We start from the raw sequence: 16499 nt of genomic DNA on the forward strand, positions 1-16499 counted from the left end.
TTTTTGGTTAGTCCCAGTTAATTAGTTTGGTAAATAAAGAGCTAGCAGAAGAGTCCTCCTAAAACATTAAAAAAAAAAATAAGTGTAATGATGCTTTTATAACAAATTCAAATAGTATATTAAGCAGAGTGAAAGTTTATATAATCTACCAAAGTCACAACTACTATTACATTTGGGGACTGTTCTTCCAGACCTTTTCTACATTGTATTGATTATACTGCATTATAACCACACAAGGCCAGCTAGAAGTCCAGTGCGCTATCCATTGTGCCACAGAGCCAGTTATACTGCATTATATATATGATACCCATTCACACCATAGCTTTTTAAAGACTTGCTCATTTTACCCAAGGATATACTGTATTTTTTTTTTTAATTTATTTTTGGCTGCGTTGGGTCTTCGATACTGCACGTGGGCTTTCTCTAGTTGCGGCGAGCAGGGGCTACTCTTTGTTGCAGTGCACGGGCTTCTCATTGCAGTGGCTTCTCTTGTGGTGGAGCATGGGCTCTAGGTGCACTGGCTTCAGTAGTTGTGGTTCGTGGGCTCTAGAGTGCAGGCTCAGTAGTTGCAGCATACGGGCTTAGTTGCTCTGCAGCACGTGGGATCTTCCGGGATCTTCCTGGACCAGGGATCGAACCCGTGTACCCTGCACTGGCAGGCGGATTCTTAACCACTGTGCCACCAGGGAAGTCCCTAGTGTGTATATCGTTCTATCTAGAAGTTCTTTATCATTTTTCTCTAACATTTTTAGAACTTATGTTCTAGCTCTTGTGCATTTCCCCCATCCTGTCCATTCACCTGCACTGATTGACTTGTCACTATATATATATTGCAGCTATCTGCATGTCTTTCCTTCATGATGCTCCAAATTTGGCCATCTTCCAAGTCTTTAACTCAGGAAGCCCCTGCCTGCCTACAGGCCCTACATTGTCAGCTGCCATTCCAAAAGGGCAGCACTTGGGACCACAGCACTGGATACAGCTGCCTACTCTTTTCTGCAGGATAATCAGATCCCACCCCATCATGCCTCCTGGCCTCTATTATTTTTCATATATGTTATTCCTATATGCCCTAATGGGAGCCTCTCTTCTCCATTCCAATCCTTTTCTGGTGCCCTCTGCCATTCTCTGGCTTTGATCAGTAACTCCCCATATGCTCAATTGCTCTGAAGCCTCCCTCCAGCTCCTGGCCTTCACTGAAGCCCTCCTCTCCAGGAAGGACACCACCCTTGAGTGGGTTTTTCTTCTTCCTCATCTGCCCCCATACTAGAAATAGGGTGTACTCTTGCCCACTTCAAGTCCATTATGCCGCCTTCCCACCTGCAATCACTAGTGCTCTTTTGAGCACCAAGGGCCTTTTATACCTGTCACCCCTCCCAACTGATTGATAGAAGCCATAATGCATAAATTCTCATCTTCTAGCCTCCATGTGAAAAAGCTACACACACTTAACCATCCTATCTTTAAGGTTTAACCCTAAGTAAGTCCCACCTCTAATGACAAGCCCACACTTCAGCTCTTTTCTGATTTAGAGATCTTTTTTTGGGGTCCTCAAGTGCTATTTTTTTTTTTTTTTTTACTGTTTTTGTTCACCTACAGCAATAGGCTTCAGAAGCTGGCTGCTCAGTTGCTTTTGTGCACCTCTTTTAAAGTTTTAGGTCATAAATTCAAAGCAATAAACTTTAAGAAAATTTTTATTTTCAAAGTTAGTTATTTCATAAAAAGTATTAGTATATAGATAAGTTATTTAGAAATGATTCTTCTGGGTTAGATTGTTTACCAGGGCAGAGCTAGAATTGAGCCAGTAAAGTCCACACCTAGGAAGTGTGGCCTCATAGGAAGGGATTTTTACTGTACTGAAAGGAAGCCAGATGAAGCCGAGATTTGAAGCGCTCAGCTTCCAATTCCCGGAAGAAAGCATCATCGTCGTTCTGTGTTATCATGTACTGCAGCTGTTGAATTTCCTTCTCCATCTTAGATCTCAGTTCCCTCTTCACCTTATATAACATCTAAAAGAGAATTCGTGTCATCCTGCTATTCACAACATTGATCCAGGCCCTCATGTATTTTTATTCCCTCTCCACCTTCCTGCTCATCAAGCTTCTGCAGTAATTTTAATAATTTCTCAGCAGCTCTTACAGAGACCTGAACAGGTAAAGTTAAAATCACAGAATACATGTTTTAAATCGTAGATCGATCTTATTAGTATCCTCTCCATTCCCCTTAAAAAGTGTAGTACAGTTGTTTTCCATTTCTTAAAAATGTAAATAAATGATTTCTATCTTGTTAATGATTACCTGGGCCTGGGATTTCTCTCTGGCTTTGAGCTCTTGACGTTCCTGTGATATGGCTTCTGCCAGGAATGAAAACTGTTTACAGGGAAGAGAAAAAAACCTTATATTTGTCTGTAGTCTAAATGTAACAATTCTTATGTTCATAGGCTTAAAATCTTATTTTAATGGAAACAGGGCAATATTCTGTACTGTGGTCAAGCACTAGCTTATTTTACCTTAAATTTCAGTCAGTCCAACCTGTATAGTGACAAGTTCCACATTAATATGTGGAGGCTTACTTGTTCAGCAGACTAAGCTGATGTCTGACACCGGGCAGTCAGGATTAAGCACATCAGAATGTAAACTAGTAGCGGTGAACCCACCTGGTCTTTATAGTAGTTCTCCATTGAGTCCAGTTCATTTTGGTGCTGTCTCTTTTGTTCATCTCGCTTTTCTTTGGCATAGTTTCTTAGGTCTCGTAATCTTTGCTTTTGAATCTGTAAACCTTCTTCAAACAGTTTCTTAAATATCTGCCAGTTATTTAGTCAGAAAGATAGTTACGGTGAATTTTCATGGAGGAATAAAATTCTGCCCAACTAGAGGTATGTAAAAAATCTATGTGAACTACAATCAGTATAAAGTAACAGCTTTATTGAGATATAATTCACATACTATAAAATTCACCCTTGTAAGATGTATAAATCAGTAGATTTTACTATATTCAGAGTTGTGCAACCATCACCGCTAACTGCAGAACATTTTCTTCACTCCAAAAAGAAACCCCATAACCATTAGCAGCCACTCCCCCTCCCCCTCTCCCTAGCAATCACTACTCCACTTTCTATGCCTACAGATTTACCTATTCTGGACATTTCACATAAATGGTATCATATAGTATGTGGCCTTTTGTATCTCGCTTCTTTCACTTAGCATAGTTTTTCAAGGTTCATCTATATTATAGCAGGAATCACTATGAAATTCTTTTTTTCATTGCCACATAATACTCTACTGTATGGATATATCACACTTTATCAATTCACCAACTGATAGACGTTGTTTCCTCTTCTTGGCTGTTACAAATAGTGCTGCTGTGAACATCTGTGTATAGTTACCTAGGAGTAGAAGTGCTGAATCACACGTTTAACCTTTTGAAGAACTGCCAGACTGTATTCCAAAGTGGTTGCACCATCTTATAACCCCACCAGCCCTGCATGTGTGTTCCAACTTCTCTACATCCTTGCCAGCACTTTTTTATTTTAGCCATCTTAGTGGGTGAGAGTTTATCTCATTGTGGGTCTGATTTGTATTTCTTAAATGACTAATGGTATTCAGCATCTTTTCCTGTATCCCAAAGATTCTTAACTACTTTCAGAAAAGAACTCTCAAGCAGTCATGTATATAGGAAAAGAACCCTAGAGTAGAAAGAAACACTGCATGTACACAGCTGAGGGCCACGTGGTTATCATCTAACTAGGCCACAGGTACACAAACTGTTCAAAGGATTCGGATATGCTCACTTGTCCTCCACTGACTGATCAAGAATTCTTACTAAAGTACAGTCATGCATTCATCAGCCGGCAGCATTGCCTTAGTGTCAAATTACTTAACCTCTCAAAGCCTTAGTAGTATCCTCTAGAAATGAGGATAATAGTATGACCCACTTCAGAGTACTGAGTCCTGTTAAGTATAATTACCTTAATGTTTTACTCTAGAGATGAAATTTATTGCTAGTTTGGAATCCCAAGCTTGATGAGGATGAGATAGCAAATACCTTGTGGAAAGATCTCACAGCATATCTGTCCTACATTATTTTCCTGGTTTTGAGTGGAATCCGAGGTCATCTAATCACACCTTAAATTCCTGTCTCTTACAACATGCTCCCAAACCCCTAAAGCAGGTGTCCTGCAGAAGTACCGACACTTGGGACATCAGAGGGAATTAAGACCTCACATTAAGATAAGGACAGTAGAGAAATACAGATAAAGAGGCACATGAAAAGATGCTCAACTTCACTAATTATTAGAGAAATGCAAATCAAAACTACAATGAGGTATCACCTCACACCAGTCAGAATGGCCATCATTAAAAAGTCTACAGATAAATGCTGGAGAGGGTGTGGTGAATAAGGGAACCCTCCTACACTGTTGGTGGGAATGTAAGTTGGTGCACCCACTATGGAAAACAGTATGGAGGTTCCTCAGAAAAACTGAAATCAGAATTATCATATCCAGCAATTGTACTCCCAGGCATATATCCGGACAAAGCTAATTTGAAAAGATACATGAACCCCCTGTGTTCACTGCAGCACTATTCACAATAGCCAAGACATGGACACAACCTAAATGTCCATCAACAGATGAATGGATGAAGATGTGGTATTTATGTACAATGGAATATTACTCAGCCATAAAAAGAACAAAATAATGCCATTTGCAGCGACATGGATGCAATTAGTGATTATCATACTAAGTGAAGTCAGAAAGACAAATACCGTAAGATACCACTTATCTGTGGAATCTAAAATATGACACAAATGAACCTATCTACCAAACAGAAACAGACTCACAGACATAGAGAACAGACTGGTGGCTGCCAAGGGAGAGAGGGTTGAGGGGAGGGGGTTGGGGGAAGGATGGAGTGGGACATTGGGGTTAGCAGATGCAAGCTTCTATAATATAGGATGGATAAACAACAAGGTCCTACTGTATAGCACAGAGAACTATATTCAGTATCCTACGATAAACCATAATGGAAAAGGATATATAAAAAATGTGTATATATATGTATAATATATATACATGTATATATGTATAATATATATTATATTCATATATATATGAATCACTGCTATATAGCAGTAATTAACACAACATTGTAAACCAACAACAATTAAAAAAAAAAGACGGGCAGTAGAGACAGAGTAGACTGGGATGCACTATGGGGGTAATAAAATGAGGTGTGGGCCAAGTCTGAACTCTAGCCGGCATTTTGGACTTGCATTTGGATTTTGGATTCACACTGGGACAAGAGTCACAAAGAAGGTGGTCCTAAAAGGTAACAGACAAAATTTACCTTCTTAACTGGATTGGACAGAAAAGCAATATTTACCATTTCTTCCCGGGTCCTCATTCTCATCATTTTTGAATGCAACTGAACTCTATAATCATCATAATATTTTCGGGCACGAACAGTCTGCTGCCGATTTTCTTTTATCTTTGATTGGGTCAACTTCTGCCTGTGAATGCGGTCCTTGAAGTCTTGCTAAGAAAGGGAAGGGGAAAAAGAGGTAAGGACATGAGGAAGACAGACTCCAGTGTTCTCATCTGTCCCACTCCCCAACACGATGTCTTCAGGCAGTAAGCCGCGTATGGAGGGCCAGTAGCCTGCTAGCTGGGCATAGAGTGTGAAAGCCTGTCCGTCCCCAGAAATCCTTTAGTCTTTAGTAGGTTCATCACCTTAGTCAGAAGAGCTGCCCCACAGTCCCATGGTTAGGACTCCACGCTCCCACTGCAGGCGGTGCGGGTTCAATCCCTGGTCAGGGAACTAAGATCCCACATGCTGCGCAGCCAAAACAAACAAACAAACAAAAAAACACACAGAAGAGCTGCCCCAATAAGCCCCCAAGGCTGCAGAGAGCAGCAACAATCCTCATGGACTGAGAGTCTCATCTCCCCATTTCACCAGGGAGTCATCTAAGCCATACCCAGATGCCTGCTTAAAAGAAGTAGAAAACTGGCACCCTCAAAGATGTTCAAGCAGAGCTCGAGTTAACAGAAGTATCTATATCAAAACTAAGGAACTTAGGTGATATCTTAGCAAAGTAGTGAGGGTGAAATGAAGTCATGTACACAAAGCCTTCAACTAGGTGTCCAGACACTTGTTTTCTTTTCCCCGCACCAGAGTCTCACATGCAGTTCCTGATGGCTTCCCCTTCTTTCTCTGAAACTGCTTAGAATTATAGTTCTCATTGCTTATCTCTATACTCAAGTTTCTTCCTCTGGCTTATTGTCTTTGATCTCTGTCCTCCCCCTTCATGATACTCAGAGGATAATGTTGTACTGTGTACGATTCTCAGTCCAAATTATAATGGAGGCATAGACAACCTCAGCTTTCTATTTGGGACCTGAGAAAGAAAGGAGAGGACAAAAAACACTAAGTTATAACCACCTGGTACCTCGAAGAGGCTTGGAGGTAGAGACAAACCTGGATTAAAATCTCAACCTTGCCCTTGCTGATTATGGTGGGACCCAGGGCAAGTTAACATCTCAAAGCTTCAGGTTTTCCATTTCATAGAAAACGTTTCTATTATGTTACTATAAAGACTAAATGAAACTGTGTATATAAAGTATCTAGCACCTTACCCTCTCATCAATTTTGGTTAAAGACCTAAATGCTTCCACAGGTAAGTGTAAGAGGTTTGAGTCAGTGGGGATATTGCCCAGCTGGTACAAATAAAAGTAATTAATATAACTTACCAGTCTCTTGTTATGTTCATATTCTTTCTTGATAAGCACAGTAAGGAGATCGTGCCTTCTCAAGGCTTCTTCTATCTTTAAGTGGGATACAAGGAAACGAGGTTAATAATTCTATTCACTAGATTATCAAGGATAAGCTCTGCCCCTTTTTGGTTTATACTCCTATGCTTAATTGACAGTTATCTTACTTCATCCTGGAGTTTCTTCTTTGATCGATTTTCTCTATATGCATCTTTTTTGAGCTGTTCAACCTGTGCAATTTGCTGTTTCCACATTTTGCTTAGTGTTTGACCAGAAACATAGAGAAATGGAAACTGCTCCAGCATCAGGGGCAGGAGACTGTGCTCATTCACTTTCACTGCAAGGTGAAAAAAAAAAGATGCTCTTAATCTGAGAAACTCACTGACAGCTTTTAAGAAGAAATCTCATCCCACCTTCCTGCGAGATCAAAGCTTATCTAAGTGATGTGGTTCTGAGCTTGAAAAGAACAATTCTAAAAGTGTGTTATTACTTTTGCACTCCTTCTCTGATTGGGATAGCCAATTACTAGTAAGGATGAAAATAACGTCAACATTTCTGACTGATGACATGCTGGTTTTGTGAAGTCCATCCTAACTGCTCAGCTGATTCAGTGCCTGGGGTGGACGCTGTGTGTGTGGTCAAACTGCCTCCCAGGAGGGCTGAGGAGTGTTAGTCTCTGTCTGATGGGATGTAGTTAGAAGGCCAGTGGTCTTTGAAACTGTACCCTGGCACCAACTGTCAATGTAACAGGAGCTGGACAGGCCCTCTGCTTGCTTTGGAGCACCCCTTTGGTTCTACCAACTTCCCAGAAACAAAAGACAACCAGCATGAGTGAGCAGAGTGAAGCTAAAGCTGGAACAGCTGGTCATAGCCATCACATTCCTTTGGTGCCAATATATTGGTATATATTTAAGAGTTTTAGAGAGGGCTTCCCTGCTGGCACAGTGGTTGAGAGTCCGCCTGCTGATGCAGGGGACACGGGTTCGTGCCCCGGTCCGGGAGGATCCCACACGCTGCGAAGCGGCTGGGCCCGTGAGTCATGGCCACTGAGCCTGCACGTCCGGAGCCTGTGCTCCACAACGGGAGAGGCCACAGCAGTGAGAGGCCCGCGTACCGCAAAAAAAAAAAAAAAAAAAAAAAGTGTTCTAGAGAAATGCCTCATTAAGAGTTTTATCTTTCTTTACAGAAATCTAGCATATGGCAGTGAGAGAAGAGGGAACTTTCTCCAGCTGACTGGTAGATGCTGGTTCTCAGTGCTGTGTCCTTGGCATGTAGCACACACTTTCAAAGGATGCCAGTTTTCCATAAAGTACAATTTTGTGGTTCTTACTTGGAACTGCTTTATTTGGCTTTGGCAAGCCACCTCTTGGACCTGGAGTTGTGGTTTTTCTAGAGTAAATCTTCCAGGGCTGACTATGTTTTGGAGTTCCTTTATGAACAGTTTCTCTGTATATTTTTTCCTTAGGAGCAGATATAAAACAGAATAGAAATGAGAAGTCTAATAACTTTCATACATCATCTTAAATATTACATAGGGACAAAAACAGCTAACATAATCCCCAGCCAAACCACCTTACTTCAAAATTTCTACAGTCTGGGGATTTCCCTGGTGGCACAGTGGTTAAGAATCTGCCTGCCAACGCAGGGGACATGGGTTCGAGCCCCGGTCCGGGAAGATCCCACATGCCGCAGAGCAACTAAGCCCGTGCGCCACAACTACTAAGCCTGTGCTGTAGAGCTGTGAGCCACAACTACTGAGCCCGTGTGCCACAACTACTGAAGCCCATGCACCTACAGCCTGTGCTCCACAACAAGAGAAGTCCCACACCACAATGAAGACCCAACACAGCCAAAAATAAATTAATTAATTAAAAAAAATTTCTACAGTCTGGTTATTTACCTACTCTAAGTTAAATGCCTCTTTAGTTTCTGGCATCCTTTGGAATTTGAAAAAGCACTAAATCTTTTTCAAGTTTCATAGTTGCCATAGCCCCACACCCTAAATACAACTACTAATGATGTTCTGATGTACTTGCTTCTTTTGACAACCTTTTAAACGTAGATTAAAAAAGTTCTTAGACGATGTTTAGTTTTAACCACACTGTATGCTATATTCTGTTTCGTTTATGAACATTTTAGCATAAGCATTTTCTCCATGCTTTCATTTAGCTTCTGTAACTATTCTTTTGAAAGGCAACGAAACTTATGCTTTGGGTGTCTTCCAACCAGGCATGGAGCAACTGGGATTTCCTGTCTTCTTTTACTCTCCCTCTTCAACTTGTCAGCCTAGACTATCTTTTAAAGCCTTGGTGAACTGATAAGCAATAGAAGCCCTTAAAAACTGATGGAAGTTTTAGGCAGGAAGGAAAAATACTAGTTTTGGGTACCATGTCTTGCCACATTTTAGCAACTTGCCTACCTATGAATAAAAGAAAATCCCACATCATGAAATGAAATTCTGCTTTTTTCTAAGGGGCTAATAATGATTAAGGCCCTGTTGATTTTTTTCCTTTTAAGAAGATCATCTCTGTACTTTCCACTGATCTGATCAAATGGCATTTATTACAGTAGAGACTTTTACCCACTGTTTCCTCCTTGTCATTTATTCCTAGAGGTCCAATATTCTCTTGAACTTTATTTCTTCTTAGTTCCTTTTCAAATGCTTCAGTTATTGCCTACAGGGGAAAAGGCCATATGATATTACAGTTATTAAAAACATACAAATGAAAATGAAGGAAAAAAATCAATCTAATATTCTGCCATTCCATTCACTTTTTAAAGTTCCTTTCAGGCTATATATATTATTAAATATACATTATTTAACAGATATGTAATTGGGACATAAAACACAACTTTACATATTTTTTGTGTTCTCACAGTTCCTGTAACTATTTTGATACACACTTGAGTGGAAGTTACATGTTTGAGTTGAAGTTACATGTTATTTTAAGACATCTAAATTAGTTTGTTTTCACCATTATAAAACATACTGTAGCAAACAACTTAAGTGTTCTAAATTTATGCTACATTTCAAAATCCCTATTCCACAGTAGAAAGTCTTCCTTAGTAATCATACATCCTCCTGTTGAACCCTAACAGGAGGGGTCTCATTCCTGTTTGGGCATTTTCATCCTATCTGTAATTCAAATAGCCGGTCACATTTAATCCACCTCAAATTCTCTTCATTTCTAAAGCTCTCTCTGAAAATGCCTGTCTACACGGATATACTTTCTTAACCCACCAGAGTACTGACTAAGCTATATCTAATAAGGTTAGTTTTTTTAGAGTTTCATGAGTACAAGTTTTATGTTCCCTAATGGGGGACGTAAAAGCTATGTCACATAATTTTGTCATCCACTCAGCTCAAGAATATTAAATGCATTTTAAGCCTTTAGTCAACAGCATGTTCACTGTAGCATCTGGCTAAGGGTAAAAGGTAATGCCTGCTGCCCAATGGCGGTCAAGTGATGGGATATACCTTTGCTTGAAATCGGCGGATATCTGTTACTTTTGGCTTTCGCTGCCTTTTTCTCTCCATATGGAACTGTTTGTTTTTGTTAATTGGAGATGGAGAAAGTGAATGAGATCTGGAGGGTGGCTTTCTATGCATGGCAAGTCCTACAACACAAGAGAGACATGTACCATCAATTTCTGACAGTCAGAAATGTTAAGTGGGCACCAAACAGTTGACTGTTACCAAATCCAAAGAGACTATGGATGTGCTAAATGTACTCTCTCCTATAACTAATTTCTGTTTGTTTATATGTTTAATCACACCAAGCAAACGGACTAATGCACATAATGTGTACTCAAAATGTCTCAAAGAAGTACTAAGGTTCTATATTCAATTTTGGGTTGAAAATGGTGCAACATGTGGAATGCCTGCTGCACACTCATGGTGGTGGAGGAGAAAAAGCCATCTGAGCTGTATGTCTGCTATCCTTTTACCTATCTAGGTCCTGAGGAGGGGGCTGTAAGTACATATACACATCCTTATAAAGCAGAATGCTTATACGCAAAGGTTACTGTAGCTTAGCAGTTTTAAGCAGTCCTGTTCTTCCCTACGTAGCCATCTAGCCCTCCTAGTTCCATACTGCCTAAGAGATCTAACGAATTACTTCCCTCCACAAACCTTTTTATGTTCCACCGTTTATAAATATGCTCAGGAATCTGCTAATTGTGAGGAGGGGGACTCCATGCCTTTTTGGAAAAGCAAATAATTCAATATAGCTCTAAGGTCAAGGAAATTTATTTGATACCCTTCTAAATAAATTTTCCCAGAAAATTAAAATGTCTGTGAGCTTTTTTCTCTTCACTCTCTTTTAATTCAAATCTTTCAAATTAATTTAAAACTTAAAGATGTTAAGTTAACCTGACTTGCACAATCTATTTTAAATGATGTTTTAATAACACTTTTATTATGTCCACAATGTATTCTTCTTTAGAAACTGAAGAGCCAATAAAAATAACGTTTTAACTTATGTTTAACTTATGTTAAAATGTGTTTTTAAGATGGGATACAATGTACATGTCAGGAAAACATGTAGGCTACTGGATGATGGTTCCTAGAGATTACCTGAGTCAAATTTAAGGGAAGACAGATGAAATAATCAAGAGAACGAAAAAGTACTCTTGGAGTAAACAAAACAAAACAAAACAAAACTGAAAAGTTAAGGAAATTTTGGATGAGAAATGGATTGCTTCTAGAGAAACAAGGGATGACCAAAGTCGATAGAAGTGAATGGAAAACATGCAAAGTTTTAGTTGGTGGAAGACAGGATAATTATTTGAACAAGCAGTAGGAAATATCTGCAAGGATGTGGCAAACCAGAAACTGTCATGCATTGCTGATATGAGTACAAACTGGTGCAATCACTTTGGAGGGGAATTTGGCAATGGTGGAAAAGTGTAAACTCCTCAGTCTAGCAATTCTAGTAGATATAGATCCTAGAGAAACTTCTGCACATATTTACAGGTTGTTCATTGCAGAACTGTTTGCAGTTATGAAATCTGAAAACAATCTATATGTCCTGCAATGGTGGGGGGGACATATATATAAATAAAAATACATACTCATACAAATGGGGTACACTGTATGAACTCAGTTATGCAGTAGTTAAAATGAAGAACTGGAAGTATCAACATAGATTTTTTAAAACAGTGTTAATAGAAAAAAAGTTGCAGAATAATATATATCTGTATATTAAAAAAACATAAAACAATAGTATATTTAGACAAGTAACAATGCTATTAAAGTATAAAGACAGGGATGAGACGGTCCAGTTCAAGATGGCAAAATAGAGGCTCCTGAACTCACCTCCTCCCACAGACACTGAAACCTACACTAAATATGGAATAATTCCCTCTGAAAGGAATCCAGACACTAGCTGAGTGACATGAGAAAAAACCCACATCAAAAAGGGTTGTGGCACAGCTTAATCTACTAGGAGCCATTAAGAATGAAGAAAATGGTTTGGACAAACACAAAGATTTGAGAGCCAACCAAGAGCTAGGGATGGGCTGAATGATAAGAGTCATCTCCTATGCAAGACTACTCCTTCGAGACTGGGAGAGTGGCTGTTTTATCTAATGCACAGAAACCAACACAGTCAGGAAAACAAAGAAACAGAAGAATATGTTCCAAACAAAAGAACAAGATAAAACTCAACAAACAGATTTTGATGAAATGGATAAAGGATTTACTTGATAAAGAGTTCAAAATAATGGGCATAAAGATGCTCACTGAGGTCAGGAGAACAATGAGAATTTCAACAAAGTGAGAATTTTAACGAAGAGAAAATATAAGAAAGTACCAAACATAAAAAAATACTTTTAAAAAATAAAAAAATATTTTAAGTACCAAACAAATCACAGAGCTAAAGAATACAATAATGGAGGTTGAGAGTCCGCCTGCCAATGCAGGGGACACAGGTTCGAGACCTGGTCCCAGAGGATCCCACATGCCATGGAACAGCTAGGCCTGTGCACCACAGCTGCTGGGCCTGCGCTCTGGAGCCCATGTGCCTGGAGCCTGTGCTCTGCAGTGGGAGAAGCCACCGCAGTGAGAAGCCCACGCACCGCAATGAAGCACAGCCCTTGCTCACCACAACTAGAGAAAACCTGCGCGCAGCAACAAAGACCCAACGCAGCCAAAAATAAGTAAATAAATTAAAAAACCAAAAATGAATACAATAATGGAGTTCAACAGCAGACTAGGTGAAGCGAGAGAAAGCATCAGCCAACTTAGGGCAATGGAATTCATCCAAACAGAAGAGCAAAAAGAAAAAACAATGAGAAAAAGTGAAGAAGACTTAAAGGACTCCATCAAGTGGACCAATATTCACATTATAGGGATCCCAGAAGGAGAAGGGAGAAAGTGGCAGAAAGCTTATACAAAGAAATAATGGCTGAAAACTCCCCTAATCTGGGGAAAGAAACAAGACATTCAGATCCAAGAAGCCCAGAAACTTTAAAATAAGATAAATCCAAAGAGACCCACACTGAGACATATTATAATTAAACTTGTCAAATTTAATTTGAGAGACTCTTAAAAGCAGTAAAAGAAAAGCAACTTGTTACGTACAAGGAAACACCTATAAGACTATCAGATTTTTCATCAGAAACTTTGCAGGCCAGAAGAGAACAGCTAAATATATTCAATCTGCTGAAAGAAAAACTGCAACCAAAAATACTCTACCCAGCAAAGCTGTCCTTCAGAATTGAAGGAGAGATAAAGAGCTTTCCAGACAAGCAAAAGCTGAATGAATAAGGAGTTCATCAACATTAGTACAGCCTTACAAAAAATTTTAAAGGGACTTTTTTTTTTTTGGCTGCACTGCACCGTGCGGCTTGTGGGCTCTCAGTTCCCCAAGCAGGGATTGAACCCAGGCCATGGCAGTGAAAGTCTGGAATCCTAAACACTAGGCCACTCTGTTAAAGGGACTTTTTCAAGTTGCAATAAAAGGGTGCTAATTAGTAACAAGAAAACATATAGAAATGTATAAATCTCATTGGTAAAGATAAGTAATTATTTAAATTCGGAATACTCTAATGTTATGATGGTGGTAAGTCATATACCAAATCTGGTATGAAGACTGACAAACAAAAATAGTAAAAATAACTATAACTAAAATAATTTGTTAATGGATACACAAGGAAAAAGAATGTAAAATGTGGCATCAAAAACATAAAATGAAGGGAAAGTAAAAATGTAGAACTTTAATATGTGTTTCAACTTATCATCTTAAAATATGCTGTTATAAATATGTTTTATATAAGCCTTATGGTAACCACAAAGCAGAAACTTAGATACACAAAACAAAGAGAAAAATCTAAGCTATTAGGGAAAATCCTCAAGTCACAAAGGAAGACAGCAAGAAAAGAAGAAAGGAACAAAGGAATTACAAAGCAGCCAGAAAACAATTAACAAAATGACATTTAGACCATATCAATCAGTAAATAATTACTTGAAATGTAAATGGACTAAATTCTCCAATCAAAACACACTGAGTAGCTGAATGGATTAAAAATTTAAAAAGACCCAACTATGTTGCCTACAAGAGACTCCATCTTTAAGAACACACACGGACTAACAGTGAAGGGGTGGGAAAAGATATTCCATACAAATGGAAACCTACAGAAAGCTGGTGTAGTAGCTATACTTCTAACAGACAAAATAGACTTTAAGACAAAAACTATAATGAGAGACAAATAAGATCATTATACAATAATAAAAGGGTCAATTCATAAAGAGAATATAATTTTATGTAAGTTTTTTGCACCTAACATAGGAGTATCTAAATATATAAAGCAAATATTAACAGACCCAAAGGGAGAAATAATAATACAGAAATAGTAGGGGACTTAGATTCCCCACTTTCAGCAGTGGATAGATCACCCAGACAGATCAATATGGAAATACTGGACTTAAATTACATATTAGTCCAGATAACTTAACAGACATTTACAGAAAACTCTTATGCCAAAGCAGGAGAATAACCATTCTTCTCCAACGCACATGAAACATTCTCTGGGATAGATCATATGTTAGGCCACAAAACAAGTCTTTGAAAATTCTAAATGACTGAAATCGCATCAAGCATCTTTTCTGACCATGATAGTATGAAACTAGAAATCAATTACAAGAAGAAAATGGGAAATTCACAAATACATGGAGATTAAGCAATATCATACTAGCCAACCAGTGGGTCAAAGAAATCAAAAGAGAAATTTTTAAAATCTTAAGAAAAATGAAAATGGAAATACAATATACCAAAACTTATGGGATGCAGCAAAAACAGTTGTAAGAGGAAGTTCATAACAATAAATGCCTACATTAAAAAACAAAGATATGACACCTAAAGTCAAGCACCAAAATAAACAGGTGGAACTATATCAAAGTAAAATTCTGCACCACAAAAGAAACGATCAAAGAAATGAAAAAAACCACCTACAGAATGGAAAAAAAAATTGCAAATCAGATCTCTGGTAAGGGGTTACTATATAAAATATAAAGAATGCTTACAACTCAATAGCAAAAAACCAAATAATTCAATTTAAAAATGGATAAAAGACCTGAAGAGACATTTTTCCAAAGAAGATATACAAATGGCCAACAGGTACATGACAAGGTGCTCAACAGCACTAATCATTAGGGAAATGTAAATTAAAACTACAATGAGATGTCATCTCACGCCTGTTAGAATGGCTATCATCAAAAAGAAGTTTAACAAGTGTTGGCAAGGATGTGGAGTAAAGGAAACCACTGTGCACTGCTGGTGGGATTATAAATTGGTACAGCCATTATGGAAAACAGTATGGAAGGTCCTCAAATAATTGAAAATAGAATTACCATATGATCCATCAATTTAATCTCTGGGAATATATACAAGGGAAACAAAAACACTATGTTGAAGAGGTATCTGTTTCCCCATGTTCAAAGCAGCATTATTTACAATAACCTAGACATGGAACAATAGTAAATGTCCACTGACAGATGAATGGATAAAGATGATGTGGTATATACATACAATGAAATGTTATTCAGTCATAAGAAGGAAGGAAATTCCACCATTTGTGACAACATGGATGGACCTTGATTCCATTTTGCTAAGTAAAATAAGTCAGACAGAAAGACAAATACTGTATGAAATCACCTGTATGTGTAACTGAAAGAAAAAAAAAAAAGAAACCAAACTCACTTAAATGTGGAAATCTTAAATTAAAAAAAAAAAGCCAAACTCATATAAAAAGAGAGCAGATTTGTGGTTACTAGAGGCATGGGGTAAAGGGTGGGGGAACTGGTCAAAAGGTACAAACTTCCAGTTGTAAAATAAGTACTAGGGATGTAATGCACAGCATGATGACTACAGTTAACCCTGCTGTGATGGTGTATTTGAAAGTTAAGAGAGTAGATACTAAGAGTTCTCATCACAAGTGAAATATTTTTTTTTTTGTATCTACATGAGATAACGGATGTTCTCCCACAGGAGTGAAAGTTCTGAACCCCATGACAGGCTCCCGAGCCTGGGGGTTTGGCAACAGGAGGAGGAGCTCTCAGAGAATCTGGCTTTGAAGGCCAGTGGGGTTTGATCACAGGAATCCCACAGGACTGGGGAAAACAGAAACTCCACCCTTGGAGGGTGCACACAAGGTCTTGCGTGCACCAGGACCCAAGAAAAAAAGCAGTGATCTCATAAGAGACTGGGCCAGACCTATCTGCTAGTATTGG

General features: G+C 38.7%; 1 protein-coding gene across 3 annotated transcripts in view; it reads right to left on the reverse strand.

Annotated features, from left to right (window-relative positions):
- Window positions 1–1682: 1682 nt before the first annotated feature.
- CEP95 (centrosomal protein 95) overlaps window positions 1683–16499 on the reverse strand; it is a 59414-nt gene continuing 44597 nt past the window's right edge. For all 3 annotated transcript variants that reach the window (XM_059997836.1, XM_059997835.1, XM_059997834.1), the window contains exons 12-20: window positions 10248–10387; window positions 9355–9444; window positions 8100–8229; window positions 6937–7106; window positions 6749–6823; window positions 5382–5534; window positions 2657–2803; window positions 2298–2369; window positions 1683–2009 (exon numbers count right to left, since the gene is read on the reverse strand). In XM_059997836.1, the coding sequence (XP_059853819.1) occupies window positions 1833–2009; window positions 2298–2369; window positions 2657–2803; window positions 5382–5534; window positions 6749–6823; window positions 6937–7106; window positions 8100–8229; window positions 9355–9444; window positions 10248–10387 (1154 nt within the window). In that variant the 3' untranslated portion in view covers window positions 1683–1832. The remainder of the gene's footprint in view (window positions 2010–2297; window positions 2370–2656; window positions 2804–5381; window positions 5535–6748; window positions 6824–6936; window positions 7107–8099; window positions 8230–9354; window positions 9445–10247; window positions 10388–16499) is intronic.

The sequence above is a fragment of the Delphinus delphis genome, chromosome 19, assembly GCF_949987515.2.
Source record: "Delphinus delphis chromosome 19, mDelDel1.2, whole genome shotgun sequence".
Taxonomy (NCBI): domain Eukaryota; kingdom Metazoa; phylum Chordata; class Mammalia; order Artiodactyla; family Delphinidae; genus Delphinus; species Delphinus delphis.